This window comes from Periophthalmus magnuspinnatus, chromosome 11 (assembly GCF_009829125.3).
Source record: "Periophthalmus magnuspinnatus isolate fPerMag1 chromosome 11, fPerMag1.2.pri, whole genome shotgun sequence".
Taxonomy (NCBI): Eukaryota; Metazoa; Chordata; class Actinopteri; order Gobiiformes; family Gobiidae; genus Periophthalmus; species Periophthalmus magnuspinnatus.
Genome location: NC_047136.2, coordinates 22,066,198 through 22,088,009, shown reverse-complemented (window position 1 = coordinate 22,088,009; position 21,812 = coordinate 22,066,198). Strand labels below are relative to the sequence as shown.

The window sequence follows — 21,812 nt, the reverse complement described above, 5'->3', positions numbered from 1 at the left end:
TAACATCCCCATGGAGACGAGCAAGCGTAACCTCCACAAGTAAAGTGAAGCGATGTACCTTTAAGATGAAACTGGAGCTATTTATATTTCTCGAATGATTCTTTCTTTTATAAATATGTCGATGTTTTTTTTGTTTAGTTTTTTTTTTATAAACAATTACTATAGATGACCTTGTTGATAAAGTGGGAAGTGTTCTTGTTTTGCAGTTTGTATATTGTTGGGGGTGTGAATGGAGAACAGGAAATGGCCCAGAAGTTGCAACTATAGAAGTAGCTGTAGGAGTAGCAATAGAAGAGGTTGTAGTTCTGGATGGAGATGCTTCAAAATTGTTTTTTAGTTAACTTTGTGTCTTTAATTCCTGTTCCTGTGTGTCCTGTGTGTGTAGCTGCTGAGCACAACTTGATATTTTGTTTAAGCACAGTTTTCATTTATTTGAAGTAGAGCTGCAGGGTTAATCACAATCAAATCAAAATTACAATTTGAATGGACCAATTAGCAATCAGAAACACTGCAGTTTATGAAGTACCATCATTTCCACCACAGAGAACAAAATGTGTCATTTTATTCTGCATAAAAACTGCTAACCCTCTAGTTTAGATCTGTGCAAAGATGTTCTGAAATGTCATTTTTGTATTAGTTTGTCAGTTCATATCTCAGTCTTACTTTAAACAGAATCCCCTTATTAAAACAGAATTCACAATCGTAATTAGATATTTTTCACAAATCTCAAATTAATTTGTCATTTCATTTTTAAAGTGCCCATATTAAGCTATTTTCTGATCTCTGTTCCTCATCACAAACAGACCTGGAGTTGTGTTTTGTTTCATTCACACATGTTTAACACACACACACCCTGTATATTTCGGCTGAGTCCTCCTCTCAAACAGAAAACACCTTTTCCACCTTGTGATGTCATGTGGTAATACAGGAAGTGCTCCACTGTGTTTTAAACACTATGGATAATTTCAGCCCTGGAATTGCCAAACTTTATTGAACAAAAAGCAAAAAGTAGCCATTAAAGTGAAAACTACAAGGTGGAACAGAGCACTTTGAGCTTTGGAGACAGACTAATAATAAAGTGTTACTCAAACATGTGTGAATGAAACAAAACACAAATCAAATCTTCTGGATGCATTTAAAATGTGAACTTTGAGCTGAATCCTGTTTGAGCTGAATCATTTTGTCCATATTTGATGATACGATCCTGCAGATTTCAAGTACATTTACAAGATGATATGCAGTTGTATAGGACAGGGATTGGTACATTAAATGTGTAAATCTGTTCTATTTGTCAGTGTAAGGTGTGAGGGTTTATTCATCTTCACAGCCCATGTCCCGAGCACAGATCCATCTCTCCCTAAAGACGCCATCTGTGACAGGAGGAGCTTTGGGAATATGTTTAAAATGAAATGATTTTATGGAGACTGCTCTTCCATAGACATGGCTCTATTAAGTTGTGCAATCCTGACAAGTTACACCTAATGAGATTGTTCCTCATAGTATCATGTGTCTATTAACTGTAGTAGTAGGATTCTAATTGGTTTAGAACAGTGACGCAGAGTTTCCCCACCAACCAGAGGGTCACTGGTTCAAAAGTGCAAAGGCAATATCTCTTAACTGAGAAAACAATTTGGCAAACCAGAGCAAGGAACTTATTTACATTTCTGATTGGATGGCTGTGCAGGCTGAAAGGGGCGTTACCTTTAACAGCGTTGCTCCGGATTGGCTCTTTGGTTGCTATGATACTCATGGTCAGAATTCCAAATGTGAAACTTGGCTCCAAATTGGCCCCTATAACCTCTAGCCTCGATGAGCTTCATTTGACTGGAGTCGAACGCTATGGGTGACGTTACATTCACTTAGTCCACGTCTTTATACCGTCTATGATCGGAACCAAAAACACATGTTAACAATGAATTAATAATGAATAATAAGTAATAGTTATTGTAGAGTATTGCATACATTACGTTCACATGACATCACAACATCCTCGTTCCCTGTAGTTTAAACTGAGCTGGACGACAGGTCAGAGTTCTGTGGTTGAATTGACTCTGAGCAGAACAGCGCCCAGCAACCTCACTGTTATCTCTGAGGTTTTTGCAGAGTCACGCTAAAATGAATAAATATTTAAAGATCAGGATCAGACACGTTAAACACTACTACTTCAGCAGAGACACTTCTGTGTTTAGAAAGAGACATGTTTCTGTCTCAATGCTAGTGCTAATGCTAATTTTGAGGCATAATAAATATTAAACCAACACCACAAACTGAAGTATTCTACGTTTTAAAATAACTGGATAGTCTTTATTTCAATTAATTAGATTTTTAATGGGTTGTTTATTCTGTTTTACGATTTTAATGAAAATGACTCTTCGCTTTGAGGCACAGTGAGCTAGCTAGCGTACGTGCTGTGTAACTGTCAGATTGCTGATTTGTTGACCTGGTTTCTGGTTAATATCTCTGTAATTACTGGGCCTATCCACGTGAGTTCATTGTCTTCTCTGTCAGCACAAAACAGTGAATTTATTTTTGCACAATAGCTTCAGAAAGTGCTAGCATTGTTTAACCCCAAAGGCATGGTTGTTTTCATCTGCACGGACTTAAGCCATAAGATTAATATGACAACTCTGTGGAGTCAATGCCAAACAAATACGAAGATTCAACATTTGTGGATCATATGTTTGAATATTTCTTTCAAAAACATAGAGTTACATAGGCCCCTGTCCTCCATATGAACCTGTGACATTATCAGATTCTACAAAGTTAATGTGCAAACTCTGTCTTTTCTTTTCGTCTTTAAATGAATTCATAACTAATTAAAACCATGTCTCCCCCCTCTCCCTCTCTGTCCCTCTCTCCCCGCAGACAAAGACAAGCCCCTGGACTCCGATGAGGACTCCCTCGGTGGGGGTGGAGTGGGTGGTCCCGGGGGAGTGGGTGGGGGTCTGAGCTCTGGCTCTCTGCGCTCCTCCTCTCAGAGTGCCTTCCTGGGCCCCCTGCTGTGGGAGCGGACCCTGCCCTGTGACGGGGGCCTGTTCCAGCTGCAGTACATGGACCTGGAGGAATTTCTGACGGAGAACGGGATGGGCATGCACAACAATGGCCCGAGCTCCACCAGCGCCCAGATACCCTCCCAGGTCTGACCCAGGACACTGTCTATGAGGCTACGCAGATGGGACTGCTTCATACATATATTTCTAACTTGTAACTTGGTGTCACTTGTAGGCATGGGACGATATTGAAATTTGGTGTCACGATTATCATGGACAAAATAATTGTGATTAACAATTATATCACGGTAATTATTGTTGCTGACAGTTTAAAAATGTTGTGGATATGAATAATTACAATTTTAATATTATGAAAAGGCCCCATTTTTAAACAGCTGTTATATTATTGACTTTGTTATAAGTAAAAACAACAGTGATCTAGAGGAGAGCGTCAGGGAGAAATAGTTTTTTTCTGCACATTCTGGAGACACAATGGTGATTATCTTGGTTGGCGATCATGACGATTATGTAAAAAGTGCCATGAACAATCATTGTCAACACTTTTTATCGCGATAAACGATACTGTTTATTGTCTCATCCCTAATCACTCGTTGACCCAATGGAAATATATAAGTTTAACTCCATACTGTGGAAAATTCCAGACTAAGCAGTAACACCTTCATAGAGACGAGCAAGCGTACCTTCCGCCAGTAAAGTGAAAAGTGTACCTTTAAGATGAAACTGGAGCTATTTATATTTCTTGAATTATTCTTTATTTTATATATATGTAGATTTTGTTTTTTTTTTATAAACAATTACTATAGATGACCTTGTTGATAAAGTGGGAAGTGTTCTTGTTTTGCAGTTTGTATATTGTTGGAGGTGTGAATGGAGAACAACAAATGGCCCAGAAGTTACAACTATAGAAGTAGTAATAGTATAGTAGTAGTAGTAGTAAGAGTAGTGATAATAATAGTAGTAGTAGAGGTTGTAGCTCGAGATGGATTTAGATGCTTCAAAATAGTTTTTTAGTTAATTTTGTGTCTTTAAATCCTGTTGTTCCCGTGTGTCCTGTGTATGTAGCTGTTTGAAGTAGACCTGCAGAATTAATCACAATCAAATCAAAATTACAATTTGAATATATATATATATATATATATATATATATATATATATATATATATATATATATATATATATATATATATATATATATACACACACAGAAAGAGAGTGAGAGCAGTGACCTCGAGTAGAAAACAAGAACAAGAAGATATTAAAAATAAGATTTAAAAAAAGGCATACCTGACACAGTGCGGTGTTCATCTTGATATCAGTTGCTACATTTAAAAGCACACTATGAAACTTATCTGCCGGGGGGACAGTCCTCCACCTGATTGTCTCCATTGAGATGTTAATGCTTTACTTGTGATGTTCCACATTATAAACTAATATACCTTGCAGTTGCATTCATTCAGTTACATGTGTTTTTCTTATTTTCTTGCGTTTCCCGCAGATCTAACTTGTAACTTGGCATCACTTATTAATCCAGTGGAAATATATTCTGTCTGTGAGACTGTGCTCATGGGGCTGGTTCATATGTTTAGAGGTTATGCAGACGACATCACAACCTTTGGAACTGTAATAGTAGCAAAGATATATGCATTAGTGCTGAGTAATGGGGTTTTCTCCTGTGAAAGCTCAAAAAACTAACAAATAGCAAATATAAAATTCTAAAACCTTGCTAAATGCTTGGTTTGTACCTCGCAATGTTGAGGACCATTTCTTCGGATAGATTGACCTTTATGAGTGGTTTGCAGATTCTAGATGTGATGATGTCATACTGGGACAAGAGCCAGTTTTTTCTATTGATCACATTGCACTTTACTATGAAGTATCCAAAAGGTAAATTCACAACTGTTGAACCTGATCATTTCTAGTATCTACTAGACCACAGAACTCACTGTATTGCAACACAGATCTGCATTTGAACAATATTAAATGTACTAAGTATTGTTAGTACATTGTAATCAATGAGGAAAACTGTCTCTTGTTCCAATCTGGGAGTATGACATCATCTCAATCTGGAATCTGAAAACCACCAATGTTCCCCAAAAAAGGTAAATGTGCCTTTAATTTAGACAATACACTCACATGGTTAAATTTTCTGTTTGGAATTTGAATGTTCTCCCTGTGTTACCAAGGTTTCATGCATGTCCCAGTGTGAAAAATAGATCTTAAACTTACCTTTTTAAATAAAAATCAAATAAATGCAAAATAACTATTCATGGGTGGCACATTCACTAAGCTTTTGCCCTCAAACCAGTGGGTATCTGAGTAGAATCTCACCCAAAGTCATCTCTAGATTCACTGCTACATCAGAGACATAATAAATAGGTCAAATATATGTAAAAATGAAGGAATTATTCATGTGTTTACTGGGGTAGAATCAGCTTGGTTGTGTATTGTCCTATACCAAATCTTCTGTCACATGTGTACTCCTCGCGTTGTATTAAAACTCCTTCTTCTTCTCCTCCTGTTGCAGAGCTCCCAGTCGGCGGTGCCCAGTCAGAGCTCACAGTGCCCCCCCTCCTCTCCTCCGCCCTGCTCCTCCTCTTCCTCCATGTCCTCCTCCTCTTCATCATCCTCTCTTCTGGGGCTGGAAACCGTTCAACCGCAGCAGCAAGGCATGATGGGAGGCCCAGAGTGTCTACACGGTGAGTCTATACCTGTTTTTGTAAAACGTGGTAATGATACAGCTCTTATAGTATTGGATTATAAGGATATTAACCTCACAGTTCTGTGTTTATTCAAATTGTATACGTATCATAATGGCCATATTTCCAGAGGTGGGTAAAGTAGCCAAAAATGTACCCAAATACTACTATATAGTTATTTAATAATAAGTGGAAGTAGTGGTAATAGTGTCCCAAAACTAAGTCACTACAATGGGAAGAGGAACCACAACATTAACTCGACCAAGAGTACTGTTAGACTGTAAAAAGTATTGTTGTATTATCATGTTAATGTACTTGAGTAAGTGTAACTGAGTACTACCCACCTCTGCTAAGTCTATGAAAAATAATTAGTTTTCATAATTTCTTTATGGTTATAAAGCAAAGGATCATGGTCTATGTAGTTTCCTCTGCAGTATTACATCCAGCTGTGACACAACCATTGACTTGGAGTTGTTATTTGTCCGTATTGTGTAAGATAATCTATGCTTTAGCTCACAGAAATGTAGAATGTACAGTAGGTTGACTATAGCAAGGATTCCCAACCAGTGGAACGCCTCAGGTTTTTTCAAAGAAGGCAAATTTCAGTAGTATTTGATTAGCTTTTTATGGTGATGTCAGCGTATCCCTGTTCTACAACGATAACATACCCAAGTCCTTTAAGATATTGTGAGACTTTTGAATAAGATGTCTCCATGTTTTTTGCCTGTAGTAAGAGCTAACCTGATCCCACCCACAGTACAGTAGTATTATTGCAGTGTTTCATGCCATTAGTGTGTGGTGCTCTTATGTAATACAGTAAGCCTATAGTGACTACAGTGGCCTCTTCACTGCTGTGTAACCTCAGACTGTGACATGTGACTGTTGCATGATCGCCGTAGTAACAACTAATGAACTACTGTTGACACGGGCTGGTGTATTGGATGTGTCGCCCTATCCCTCCATTTAAAGTTTATGTTTGTAGAGCTGAGTGCAAAGCAGGTGGGCAGGTCTGCTTCTGAAGTAAAACTCCCTTTTTGTACTCCTATCAGCTCTGTGGTAACTCTGTTAGGAAAGGGAAGGCAATCCATCTTTGAACAGGAATGTGGAGCTTACACATCATCTATCTCCTATTTATAACTCCATCCTCAGACACAAGTCAAAACCAGGAAAATAACAGTGCTAGCCAGTATGCTAATAGGTGTGAGAGCATCCATAGGGGCCTGAAGGATTTTTGATGTAGTTCAATAGACTTGGCCAACAAACAAATACTGTAAACAAACAGGTGTGTTAGTTTCACTGTAGTTAGCTCCTCCCTTCAGACAGATATAAAGAACTGAAGAAGCGGCTTGGAGGAGCAGCCAAACATCTTCACTCTAAAACTTTTGTCCAGTGACAGAATTAAATTTTCCTTTGGTCTGTGGTAACTCATAACTACGGCTGCACAAAATATCATCAGAACTGCAATAATGACTAGCGGAAAAACTGAGTGTTTTTTAAATAAAAAAGGTCCAATTTTATTCACCTTTTTCATTATTAAGTCCTGCTTATTTGTTTTTGTTTGTTATTTTGTCAAAAAGTATATATACAAGTACCGTAAATTTCGGATTATAAGCCGCTACTTTTTTTCCACGCTTTGAACCCTGCGGCTTTTACAGCAGTGCGGCTTATATATGGAATTTTACTGGATAACGGACCCTGGGGGGCGCTCTCTAGCTGTAAACGTAAAAGTGAGACAGACGTGGGGAAAGATTCTGCTCTGAAGAATTCACTAGTTTTGATTTTGAACGATCATTTTGCGCATCATGAAATGGATATGATGCAGTTTTTAAGATAAAGAAACAGAAAGGAAACAGAGCAGGGGTCGGCCTTTAACACGCAAAGAGCCATTTGGACCCACTTTCCACGTAAAATAAAACACTGGGAGCCGCAAATACTTTTTGACATCTAAAATGAAGATAACACTGTATAATAACAATAATGTAACGGAATAATGTAGGTTTTACTTTCACGGACAAGCCTTCTACACGTGGCAGATAAATATGGCAAAAACAACTTAAGTGCATTAAAAAAATACAACTCACCAAACCGCTGCATCATGCATCGCGCTGATTATGTGATTATGTCTACTCTACTCCGCAGTTTCTTTAAAAAAACAACAACAAAAAAACTCGTAGCGTATCGTTTAATCCCAGGTGCTTATTCTCCATGTGCCAAAGCAGTTTTGAAGGTTTCATTGCCTTATTTGCTTTTCCCGTATGTTACGCAGAGCGGACTCTGTGCGTGAGAGTCACCTGTAGTGACAAACCCAGATTTTAAGTAGGCATTGTCTGTTAAATTTATCTTTCTTTTTCTTGGAGGTCGTAGTCTCCTCTTCTGGCTCCTCAGTTGTCCTTTTCCCCTTTGTTAAAAAGATCTCCAAAGACTTTTGTTTTGGCTCATTTTCACTCGCTTGTGGCTCTACTTTTGTGCGTCGTGTCTGATGTGTTATACGTGATACGTCACCGCGGAGACAAGAGCAGATAATATACTTGCTACTACATCAAATAGATTTCTGTGGCGATTTCCAGCAGGATTTTCATGATACATCTACGGACGAGCTTATTAGTGTGTCATTAGGGACGGGCCAAAGTTGCTCCTGACCCCTGTGCGCACAACGTCTGAAAATCAGGGCTCTTTACGCAGGACTGTGAGCTGTGTCTGTCAGTTCCCAAGCCACGCAGAGCCGCAGTATGAGGCTGAAAGAGGCGCATACGGCTCCGGAGCCGCGAGTTGCCGACCCCTGAAATAGAGCCACTGCACGTAAGCTCGACATCAATGAATCCAACTTGGTCAATGTAAAAAGACGACAAAAGTTTTCAGAGGAAATAAAAGCAGATTTTCCGTGTTGGTGCAGCTTTATTTTCTAAACCTGCAGATGTGTTCATCCCGTGTTTTTTTCAGGCACAGTTTAAAAAAAAGCGTGTCGGTGCACCGTCTTTCTGTGTAAATATCTCATGTTACGATATGAAAACCTGCGGCTTTTATTCAGGTGCGGCTTATATATGTACAAAATTGATTTTCTCTTCAAATTTAGCTGGTGCGGCTTATATCAAGGTGCGCTCTGTAGTCCGAAATTTACGGTACATACAATAATCGCACTTCAGAATATGACTCTGTGTCTGCTTTTTGTCCATGAATTTGAGCAAAATGTGTCTTGCCCCAGTACAGACATATTGTATAAGCAGGTCAAAATCTGCTGTGTGTTGTCTGCATCCTTTTATAAAGACTTTTATTGTCTGGTTATCAGGAAGTGCACATTAGCATGCTAGTTGTTGTAGTTAGCTTTACCGTCATGGGAAAACTCCCCTCTGGTCTCTGAGAGTTGTTACAAGTGCTTATAAACTCATCATGGTGAATAATTAGGATGCTCTGAATATATAAGGTCAGTGAGGAATAACTCTGGACCACTGCAAACCGTTTAAAATGAACTAGTTCTGTTTTCCACTTATTTAAGACAGTAAAAATCAGGTACAGCTCCTTTAATGTGTATTTCAGAGATGTTATTAACCACAAAGTTTTAAATATCATTTTTCTCACTAGTCACCACATAGCTGGTTATATTCTGTTAAGCCTTGGAAAAAGTTTTGGAAAAATCTTTTGGAAAAACGGAATAGGAATTTTACTTCCAGAGCCAGATTAGCCCGCCCACTGCTGCTCTTCTTTGTTGGCTCTTAAATTGTCCATAAATGAATGTCAAAATGGATCTTAAAGTCGTTGTACCACATTTTTTTCCTATGTATTTGAACAAAACTTGTCTCGCCCCAGTACAGATATATTATAGAAGCAGCTCTTGAGACAGAAACAACTGTCTGCCTCTAATTATAGAGAGTTTTGTCCTCCGTGAATCACGAAGTGTGCTGTTAGCATGCTAGTTGTTGTTAACGTGACAGCAAAACTCTGCTCTGGCCTCTGAAAATGTTTAAAGAGCTTATAAACTCATCATGATGAATAATTAGGATGCTCTGAATGCAGAAGGTAAGTGAGGAATAACTCTGGACCACTGCAAACTGCTAAGCTAGTTCTGTTACTATCGTTTTTAAGATGGTAAAAATCAGACACGGGGCCTTTAACTTCTCATCTCTTTGAGACAGTATTGAAAGTTTAGGTGTAACGTCTGTGAGTAATTAGCCATGTTTTACTTAAAGGCTCCATATTACGCTATTTTCCAAACTGTTCTAATGTTGTTTCCTCATCACAAACAGACCTGGAGTTTTGTTTCATTCACACATGTTTAACACACAAATCCTGCATATTATATCTTGAACAGAAAACACTCTGTTCCACCTTGTAATGTTATCATGTGGTAATACAGGAAGTGCTCCACAGTGTTTTTGAACTTCACATACCTTAAGTAGAATCATTTGGAGTAGAGGTTATGTTTATAGATGGTGGACACATCTCTCTCTGCTCGTTCACATTTTCATAATGCACTGTTTGCTCTCTGTGCCTTCTGCTGTGAAGTGCTCTGATCTGAAGCCAGTTCATATTATTCACAACGCCATTTTACTTTGTGACATTTAAATTAGTCATCAGCTCGTTACGAAAGGATTTAGTAATGATAATAAACGAGCATGTTAAAAAATGCATTATGTAGTTTTCATTCATTTTATTATTATTGTAATACACTTTTTGTACAGAGCTGTTCTAGTGCTGTTTATTTTTAAATAAACAGTGGCTCAGTTGGTAGAGTGTCCACTGATCCGGTTTGCGGTTCGAATCCCTCTCTCGACATAAACATCATCAGTTGAGTGGTCAGATCCACTGACCCACAGGTTGATGGTGTGTCTCCAGCTCCCACAGATGAATACTGTTGTTGGGCAAGACACTTAACCCACCTTACCCCAGTGTCTGTGTACACTTGATGTAAAGAGCTTTGAGTGCCTTGAAGGTGGAAAAGTGCTGTATAATAATTTGACCATTTACCATAATTCTTTAATTCAATTCAATTCATTTTATTTTTGTAACACCCAAAATGACAACAACACTTGTCTCGAAGGGCATTCATGTTTTGGTTAATGGGGTAAACCGGAGTACCCGGAGGAAACCCATCCAGACACGGGGAGAAACATGTAAAACTCCACACAGAAAGGCCTGGGCGACCCGGGGATCAAACCAAACTTTGATGGGTGTAACTCTTCCGGCTTCAAATACATTGAAATTGTTTTTTTCTTATATAGTTTAAATTAACACTCGTGTTCTCCATAATAAAATGATCATTATATCTACCTTCAGTACTGTAGCATTGGACTGTGGAGAGTGGTGAAGTGGCAGAGCACAGGAACCAGCTGAGGCTACCTTGAATATGAAATAAAATGATGAAATATGAAATTGTAGTTCAGTTAAACTTGTTCTTTAAATAGTTGTGTTAGTACAGAGCAAAGGGAGCAGGTTTGAAGGAAACAAAATGTCCTCTGGAGAGAACAGGTTCTTCTGTCAAAACCTGCTCACCCTGTGGTTCAGTGCTGGGTCCTGGATACTCGCTTCTGTTGTGGATAAAACAATGCCATCCATCCATCCATTTTCTTCCGCTTATCCGGGGCCGGGTCGCGGGGGCAGCAGTCTAAATAGTAATAACAATGCAATTAATTAAATGTGAATTAATGTTGTGATTCAGGGATGTAAGTGTCAACAATCAGCTCAAGTCTTTTTAATCACGAGATCTGAAAATTAAAACATGTTGTGTGGAGCAGTTCATTTGGAGGAAGAAATTTGACTGTTTTTGTGCGATATGGTGATAATTAAAATTGTTGCGATGTTTATGTTGTTATGGAAATTTATATTGAAAGACATTTTATTTTATTTACTTTTTTTTGGTTAAACAAATGAAATAAAACAATTATGCTTGTTCAGTATGAAAAAATCACATCTCTTACTTTTGCTAAAATGTTCGAACTTGTGAATTTGAAAGAGAAATTGCAACTCTCATCACTATACTTTGGATTACTTTGGATGAAGTGAGTGTGTCGTCACTCGTGTTCGGCTCCAGTCAAACGCAGCTCATCGAGGCGAGCAGTTACAGCAGCAAATTTGAAGCCGAGTTCCATATTTGGAATTTCAACCGTGAGTATCATAGCAACCAAAGAGCCAATCTGGAGTGAGGCTGTTGAAGATGACACCCCTTCGTGCCCACACAGCTGGTTTCACAGGGAGCTGGTGCTTAGCAACACTGTCAATCAAACCTGTTGCTAATGCTAGAGGGACTGAGCTCGGGTAAAGAAGACGCCTGATTTGTTTGTTACTAATGTTCATATCTTGATTTAATGACACAATAACCAAATAAAAAACACCAGGATCATGTAGAGTGGGTTAATACGAACATTTTAAGACCAAAATGATGAGTCTGACAGCAGCAGCTACAGAGAGAGGGGGGGCAGTTTTTCAATGTAAAATTAATTAGAGCCAGAGTTGATGGAGCTGGAAGTGCGCCCATGATTACTTCCTATTTGGAACACAGCGACTAGCAGGCTAACTATGTCCATTTATATAAACAGTCTATACTACGAACAGGTTCTGTTTTGTTTGCAGTGAGCGTGTGTATAAATCATGTCACCTTGAGCTGAACCTGATACTGATAGTGATAGTAGTTTAAAGTGACAGTGGCACCACTGCCCCATGGCACTGGGCCAGGAGTCAATGCCTCAGTGAGTTAAGCAAGTACATGCTGAAGAGATTTTTTTTTTTCATTTTCTATTTGATGATGTCATAACTTCAGATGGAGGAGCCTATGTAACTCTGTGGGAGATTCACTGTTTTTTTTGGGTTTTTTTTAAAGAAATCTCCAAACCTTTGATCCACAAATGTTGAACCTCCTCATTATTAGTTTGAGATTGGCTCCACAGACTTGCCACTTTAATCTTATGGCTTAAAGTCCTTTTTACACCGATATCGTCTTTGGGGTTGAATAATGGCAGCATTTTCTGAAGCTGTTGGAACAAAATATTTCCCTTATGTTTATGTATTAGAGATAGACAGGCCGATATTTGCATGTTTTTGAGTTTGGACTGTCGGCCTTATATCTCCTGCCTCACTAATCGCTGCATAAAGCTTTATTTGAACACTTAAGTGCGATGATGACATTCACAAACCGAGATTACACAGCTCCATTATGGGTTAGTAGTAAAAACAGAGCTGCGTATGTCTAAAATTAATTTCTATTGAGATCATCTTTCTTTATTATAGTTTAATTATGCAGAACAGTAGAAAGTATAGACAATATTTATATTAGTTGTCATTTCAAATCATATATTTATAGGGAAAATGATCAAAATTGGTCCAAAAATATCAACAGATCTTATCGGCCATCGTTTGCTCTGGACTTTAAACAAGCGGTATCGAGATCAGCCATCAAAAAACTCAATATCAGCCGATTTCTATTATTTATACTGTCAGAGGAGACTTTGAGCTCTGTGCTAGTTTTTGTTTCATGTGGATAAGCCCAGTAATAACAGAGATATTAACCATAAACCAGGTCAACACATCTGCAGTCTAACAGTTACACAGCAAACTCCACCGTAGAGTTCTGACCTGTCGCCGGCTCCTTTTTAAACTATAGGGATGAGCTGTGATCTCTCATGAACACATCCTTTGGAGCTGTGTAGGCTGTTCAAAGTTGACATATAAAAACTGTATGAATAATAGATGCATTTTCCCTTCAAGAGCTAACTTTATGTTGTGTTGTATAGTTTCAAGAGCCACATACAGAGTTCAAAAACAAATGCTTTTCTACCAATCTCCTTAAAGCTGTGGCACATAGTTTTTTTATGTAAAAATGTAGCAGGTTTATCACATGTGATTTTACCTATAATAATTTCTCAACACTAACACACAGGAACAAAGCAAAGGATCATGGTCAATGTAGTTCCTTCTTATTATTTTTGTAGATACTGACCTCTGCAGACTAGGAACAGCCTACAAGAGTTGTACTAAACCAAGACTAAACCAGGACTAAACCAGGACTAAACCAGGGCTAAACCAGGTCTAACTCTAGATTAAACCAGGTCTTACCCAGGACTAAATTGGGTCTAACATAAAACTAAACCAGGTCTAACTCAAGCCTAAAGCAGGTCTTAAAAACTGCAAGAGCAGCACTAAACCAAGACTAAACCAAGTCTAGTGTAGGTCTAAACCAGGTCTAAGTCTGGACTAGGCCAGTTCTAAAGCAGTGACTGAAAAACGATCTCAGATTTAACTGGTGTTTCTTATTGTTCTGTTTTTGTCTTGCAACTCTGTAGTTTTCCAATCAGCTGTTTTTTCCCAGACTCGTTCCCTGCCTTGCTGTTGGACTGCGTCTCGGCTCGTGCTATGAATATCTTTTCATAAAATTTGCATGTTTTGTGGAGTTGTAATGGGACAAGTTTGAACCTCGCTGCAGTGCTAAAGCAGGAACTGAGAAACTGCAGGAGAATGACACTCAAAATGTAATCTAATCCAATTCAAATAGACCTGAGATAGGCTGAACTGGATTTCAAAATATTGCAATTTTGTCATTTGATTTTCAATTTCTATTCTGAAATGAATGTGCTATTGCAGATTGTTACTGTGTTAAAAAACCTGAAAAACAGAACTAGTTCTTTTTAAACAGTGTGCAGTGGTCTAGAGTTGTTCCTCGCATTATTCATTCAGAGCATCCTAATTATTCACAGTGATGAGTTTATAAGCTTTTCAAAACTTCCAGACACCATCATATTAATGCTAACTGATTACAACACATAATAATTAGATGCAGATGCAGTATTGTTTTGATCCAGAGAGCTACTTTTATGATATATATGTACTGGGGTAAGACAAATTAGACTTTTTTTAGATATAAAAATCAATCAAATAAAATATAGTACAGCCCCTTAAATCTTGCTGCTCTTCTGGTTGGATATTTTCAGAGAATTTGAGCGTTTGTGCTGGTGAATGGAAGGATTGAAAGTGCACGTCTTTCTGTGAGTCTCATCCTCTTTGTGTCGTATTGCATGGGCAGCTTTTTAGCCCTGTGAGTCCTGCGTGTGTGTGTGAGCGTGTGTGTGTTAGCGTGTGTGTGAGTGTGTGTCTGTGTGTGCGTGCGCGCGCTCCTTTGAATTGCGAAACACGTGACTGCGTTTTGAAGCATTATGCATCCAGCCAGCCAGTCCCTGAGGTGATTGTGTAGAGTTGAAGTGTTACTCAGCGAGGAGAGAGGGAGAGAAGAAAAGAGGAAGGAAAGAAAAGGGAAGAGAGGGAAAGAGCGAATGATAGGGAAAGAGAGAGAGAGTTGGAAAAAGTAGACTGGAAATAATAGGGCCATCCAAACGCACATGTTTTGCCAGATTTCAGATTTTTATGGTGCAGTGAAATTTGCTCGTCTTTTCTGAGAATTTTTGAAACAGTTTTTTGAAAAGAGGCTTTGATATACAATGTAAATGGAACTTCAAACCAAAGCAAATATACAACAGACTTTTAATATTGCAATGAAAATATTCTAAATAGCAAATGTTGACTATGTTCCAAATCCCGAACAGAGAGGTCATGAACATGAGCTGTACATGGTGCCTAGGCTGCAGATGTTTTCATTTGCTGTTTTGATTCTCAAGATGTTATCCCATCATACATCAGAACGAGCCTCACGTGGTTCTCTTATTTGCCTCACTGAAATCCAGTTGGTTTAAAAGGACGACAGCCAATCACTGATCAGAAATACTAATGAGAAAAACTTGTATGTGTCCTGTATCTGTAGGTTTAGGCTCCAGCAGCACAGGTTCAGTTGTGATTGTAGTACCTTTGTTGAACTGTAGGGGCGCAGGTTACATACTCCGCCTTTATATCTGAGTATAAGATCAGTACAACTCGATACCAACTAAACACTACATTAAATTCATTTTAATAAGAGTATGCCTGTTTTTCCTAGTGGTGGAAGGTAACGAAGTACATGAAGTAAAGTACTATATTTAAGTAGAATTTTGAGGTATCTTTACGTAAGTATAATTTACAGTAGATACTTTTTACTTTTAGTTCACTACATTTGAGAGAAGATATCTGTACTTTCTACTATGCGTTACAGCTCCAGTCTTTTGTGTATTATTGCAGATCCTCTCCTCATCCTCCCTGTACAAAACTCTGCTTTAGTGTTTGAAATGATGACTGTGTAAGCCCTGGGTGAAGTGTTGTCACTCACCTCCTGCTATAGAATCAAATATGATAAAAATAACCCCTCATATGAAAAGTCCTTTTTACTTTTCAGCTCTGTTCAAAAATGTAGTGGAGTAGAAAGTAAATATTGTTCTCAAATGTAGTGAAGTAAAAAGTATCCACTGTAGAGAGTACTTAAGTAAAGTACAGATACCTCAAAATTCTACTTAAGTACAATACTTTTACATTGTTACTTTCCACCACTGCTTATCTGTAAGAGTGATATCTGCCCAGTGGAACAGATTACAATGTGGTGCAGCTCTGGTGGTTACTGTACTGCACATGGTGAACACACAGGGCTATAAATAGACTTAAATATGCTAATGTGGCTTTAATCAGGTCCCTTAAGAATAAACATCATTAAAATTAACAGCAACGAGTGAAAAAAAATGCACAGTAAAGTCTGGAGAATTACATATAAAGCAAAATATTTAAGTTCTATTTTGTGTTTTATCCTATTTGCAATAACAAATTTGGTAAAAAAATAAAAAAATAAATAATTTTTTATATATATATATATATATATATATATATATATATATATATATATATATATATATATATATATATATATATATATATAAAAGAATAAATAAATAATAATAATTGGTTGGGTGGGTGAAATGTGTTGCTCAAGGACACAACAGCAGTATTCAGCAGCAGTAGTGGGAATGGAAATCCTAACCTTATCATAAGCGAAAATCGATACCAAATTTGTATAAAACTCAAACTTCAAAATGTAAAGATGTTATTTGTAGTATTTGCCGTATGACTGTTGTGGTCACAGAGGAGAGGCACTTAAACCTCTAATCTCTTTTTAAATACTGAAGTCTAGACTGAGGGAGTCCAGCTTAAGCCTATGGGATTTATAATGTGCATTTATTTACACTGATGATGATGTTTTATAGAGTGAACATATCTGAGGCTGAACGAGGCGCAAACATCTGGACCCGGTGCAGCATCTGTACACATAAACAATGAGAAAATACATTTAAAGGGACCCTACCCCATTTTTCAGATGTATTTGAGCAACGCTTGTCGTCCCCACTGCAGATATATTGTGTGAGAGCAGACAGTTGATATTATCTGAGGGCAAAAACAAATGACATGAGGCTACACGTTCATTAAACCAAAAACGATTCATGACCTTCAGTCATCATGATAATCTAAATTTTATCTCTTCCCCATAAATCACAGAATATCACCGCCAGAGTGATAGAGCCAGCTCTGTTTAATTCAAATAAAACTGTACTCTTTAAATCAGACCTTTTCACAGCTTTTACCTTTGTTGTAGTTGTTTCCTTCTTATTCATCCTTTGAAGTTGTATTTGGAGTGATTCATGTTTGAGTAATATTTAATCGCTTATTTTCAAGACGCCATTTTGCCGATCAACCCCCGTTTTCACCTCCACAGGTAACGCCCACTGTGACGTACGCACTTTGTTCTCCAGTTTTATTTTCTTAATCGGTGATACTCATAAGATTGCTGCTCGATAGTGTCATGTGCAGCTGTCCATAGGGGGCGCTGACAGCATGTGGCGCTTTGTTGTGATGACGTTTACGGCGACGTCAGCTCCCATTGGACACCGCAGTTGAAGTTTTTTTAGATGAATATTGCTATTAAAATGTGCAAATGATAACACAATGATCCACAGGTGCCAGTGCAGATCGATATTGTGGAGGTCACCTTGCATATCACTGAAGGATGTGTTTTTGTTTTTTTTTATTGGAGTGATAACTGTCCAAACGTGTGTCTGTGATCCCTGAGAGTTTTGATTCCAGTGTTTTATTCAGTCACAGCAGGTGGATTCGCTCTGTGGGCATCTACAGTCGTGTAAAGGAGGTCCTGTCTCTTTAAGAGCAGAGGACGGTCGAGCGTTTGACATTGAGCTAATCCTGGTGAGGAAAGGGTTAACTGCTGTGACACTGCACTCTGCACCTTTCTCTCCTCTCTCTCCCCTCTCTCTTCCCTCTCTCCTCTCTCTCTTACTCTCTCCCTCTTTCTAATTATTTCTTCTCTTTATTTACTTTCTTTCTCTCCTTCCGTCTCTCTTTCCCTCCGTCCTCCCTCCCTCTTTGCCTGTTTCTTCTTCTTTCCTTTCTCTCCATCCTTCTCTCTCTCACTCTCTCTCCTTCAATGCCCTATCTGTTTATCTGTCTTTTTATCTCTCCTTCATTCCCCTTCTTTCTTTTCACTCATTCTCATGTCTGTATTTTTTATCTCTCCTCAAATCTTCTTCTCCTCTTCTCGAATCTACTTTTCTCAATACCTCTCCTCTCTTTCTCTCCTTCACTCTCTCCCTTTCTACATTTTTTCTTCCCACCTCTGTTCCCCTATCTTTTCACTCTCTCAATCTCTCTTTCTGTCTCACCCTTTATTCTCTCTGTCTCATCCGCTCCTCTATTTCTTTATCCCTGCTATCTATCCCTTATTTGCCCCTTTCCTTTCCTCTCTTCCTCCCCTCTCTTACTATTTCTCACTTCTCTTTCTCCCCCTCTCTCACTGTGTTTTCCCCATGTTCTCTCTTTTTCCCTTTCTCACTTTTCTCTCCCTCTCTCTACTTTTCTCTCTGTCTTTCTCTCCTCCCTTTCTCTTCCCCATCTCTCTTCTATATATCCCTCTCTCCTGTCTCTCTCACTCTCCCTCTTTCTCTCTCTTCTCTATCTCCTCTCTCGCACTCGCTACTCTATCTCCCTCCCTCACTCCCTTTATCTCTTATCTTCGTCTCTCTCTTTCTCTCTTCTTTATCTCCCTCCCTCTTTCTCTTCTCTATCTCTCTCTTTCTCTCTTATCTCCCTATCTCTCTCTCTATCTCCCTATCTCTTCTCTTCCCCTCTCTTTCTCTCTTCTCTATTTCTCTCTTCTCTCTCTCTTTCTTGCTTCTCTATCTCCCTCCCTCTCGCTCTTCTCTCCCTCTCTCTTCTCTGTCTCCCTCTCTCTCCATCTCTCTCTATATCCTTCCCTCTCCCTTCTCTCCCTCTCTCTCTTTCTTGCTTCTCTATCTCTTTCTCTCTCTTTATCACCCTCCCTCTCCCTCTTTCTCTTCTCTCCCTCACTCTCTTTCTCTCTTCTCTCTTCTCTGGCTCTCTCCTCTATCTCCCTTGCTCTCTCTCTCTTTCTCTCTTCTCTCCCTCCCTCTCTTCTCTCTCTCCCTCGCTCGGAGCTTAGTCCTGGCCCTGGTGTTTTCTTGCCTCACGCGCTCGTCCATGTGCAGCGCCGCGTCACGTGCTCCTGCTACACAAGAGACAGAGCAAATCAGAGAGAGGGAGAGAGAGAAGGAGAGGACAGGGGGAGGGAGGGAGAGGGAAAGAGAGAGACAGGAAGAGAGGAGTCAGAGAGAAGAGAGAGAAAGAGGGGAGAGGGGTAGAGGGAGAGAAGGCGAGGGAGAAAGAGAGGAGAGGGGAAGGGAAGGAGAGAGAAAGAGGATGGGGAGAGAAAGAAAGAGAACAGGGAGAGAGGAGGAGAAAGGGAGGGAAAGAGAAAGGGGGAGGGAAAAAGGGAGGGGAGAAGGATAAAGATGAGAGGTAGGGGTAAGAAGATGGAGGGAGATAGTTGAGAAAAAGAGGGGGGAAGTGAAAGCTAGAGGGGATAGAGAGAGAGGAGGTAGAGAAAAGAAGGGAGATAAAAAAGTAATGAGGGAGGGATAAAGAGAGGGAGACAGGAGAGATAGAGGAGAAAGATGGATAGAAGCGGGAGAGACAGGAGAGAGAAACAGAGAGAGAGGGAGAGATACAGAGAAGGACAGAGGAAAGAGAGGGAGAGGGAAATAGTGAGAGAGACGGAGAGATTAAGGAGAATAAACAGACAGACAGAAGACACTGCAGTCTGTGGATTCAAGTCAATATTTACTGTGAGTTTTTCATCTGTAAAAATGTGCCGCTCCAGATTAGACTCATTCACACTGAGAGATTATGTCGTCCTCTTAATGCTCTGAAGAAAGATTTAAGAGCCAGGTATTTAGTTAAGTTTGTATGAATAATTAAACACGCTGAACCTCTCATACTCAAATAAAAACACGACACAAGATTAGCAGATCAGAAGAAAACAAAAGTGAGAACCTGAGAGAGGCCGGGCTGTTTGAGTTCAGTTATAATCCATGAATAATTAAAAGACACCATAACACATAAAAAATATAGTATGATTTGCAGATATTTTAATGGGATAACTACTCCAGGTCTGTTTTTGAGGAGGTAATGACATTATAACACGATTTAAAGCTCACAAGAGTCACTTTGGTGTAATATAGGACCTTTAAATGTCTCCTAAAACATCGTATTTTGCACTTCTGCTCCTAAAATATTTAAAAAGACATAAATTATAGCTCTTGGCCTAACAGTATCTTCAGTACAAAGATTAAGATAAGTAAAGCAGTGATGGAAGAAGTACTCAATATTGTTACTGTAGTAAAAATACAGATACCGGAGCAAAAATACTCTAGTAAAAGTCAGAGTATCACATAAAAAATCAACTTAAGAATTAAAGGACCCCCGTATTTTCACGCACATTCTGAGGTCTTACACTTTAAATTTAGTGGTTTTGTTAAAGATTTGTGCTGAATTTTTAAATCAATCTTTTTTTTTCTGGCAGTTTTTTTTTTTTTCTTGGATATTTTTGTTTGCTCAAATTATAACCTTGATAAAATAATAAACCCTCAGCCTTTTCTACAGGACTCAAAGAATTAAAAAAAAATGCAAAAATGGAGTAGAAAGTACAGACACTGCTCTCAAATGGAGTGAAGTAAAAGTCAAAAGTATCCACTGTAAAATGTACTTAAGTAAAGCACAGATACCTAAATTGTATACTTAAGCACAGCACTTTACCTTTACTGTGTGACATTCCATCACTACATTCAAGACATATGTGTATTTATTTTTGCACAAGTGTAAAATTGGCGAGCTCTTATCTCAGCCCTTAAGTCTTAGCCCGATTCCAAAGCACTGAATATAAATAATTCTACACATGTCTGTATTGTTTTGGCAGCGCAGTGTCTTTGCCTCAGGAGACATTGTGATGTGTTTTATAGTTTCATGTCATAATTAAATCCATACAGGTCCATTCATTCACTGACATCGGAGTTTGACCTTTGACCTTTGGAGTGCCCTCTTGAGCGCACTTGTTACATGTACAGCGTGAGTTCATGGGAGTGTTTGTGAAACGTGAACGACAGGACAGCTGAACCCGGGGAGGGGCTCTGTGCTGGGGGGAGTTTGCAGCCATCTCCTCCTTTCTGGGATGGAACAATATTCACAGGGAATCCGGCAAAAATCTGTTAATTAATTGTGGGAAATTGTAATTATATGAGGCTGTAATGCTCACTGACGTTGTACTTATAGACTGTACAAAGAAGTGGATTAAGTGAGTCTGACGTCACCCGCAGCTCCAATTGAAGCTCATCAAGGCTAGAGCAGTTACAGCGGCGAATTTTCAGCCAAGTTCCCTATTTGGAATTCCGACCGTGAGTATCATAGCAACCAAAGAACCAATCCGGAGCGAAGTTGCCCACACGGCTGGTTTAGCAGGGAGCAGGCGGTTAGCAATGCTGTCAGTCAAACCTGTGAGTGGAGGAGTGACCTCAGGGAAAGAAGGCGTCTGATTCTGTTGTTAAGGTTCATCTCTTGCTTTACAGACACAATAGTGAAATAAAAAACCCACAATCTTATAGAGCAGGTTAATACGAACATTTTAAGACCAAAATGACCAGGCTCACAGCAGCAATTTGAATTAAAGCCAGAGTCAATGGAGCCGGAAGCGCGCCCTTGATCAGCAGGTTAGCTATGTCCATTTATATGTGCATGTTATGTTCTCAGCACAGTACAACTCAGGAGGTCTGGATGTGATCACTTGTGTTATTCTTTTATTCTGGACATAAACTCTACACACTCATGTTGTGATTTAATAACTTGCACTAATCAT

General features: G+C 39.0%; 1 protein-coding gene across 1 annotated transcript in view; it reads left to right on the top strand.

Moving 5' to 3' along the window:
- LOC117378318 (hepatic leukemia factor) overlaps nt 1–21,812 on the top strand; it is a 100,427-nt gene that overhangs the window by 16,478 nt on the left and 62,137 nt on the right. The window contains exons 2-3 of the mRNA XM_033974907.2: nt 2,866–3,137; nt 5,536–5,707. Coding sequence (XP_033830798.2) covers nt 2,866–3,137; nt 5,536–5,707 — 444 coding nt within the window. The remainder of the gene's footprint in view (nt 1–2,865; nt 3,138–5,535; nt 5,708–21,812) is intronic.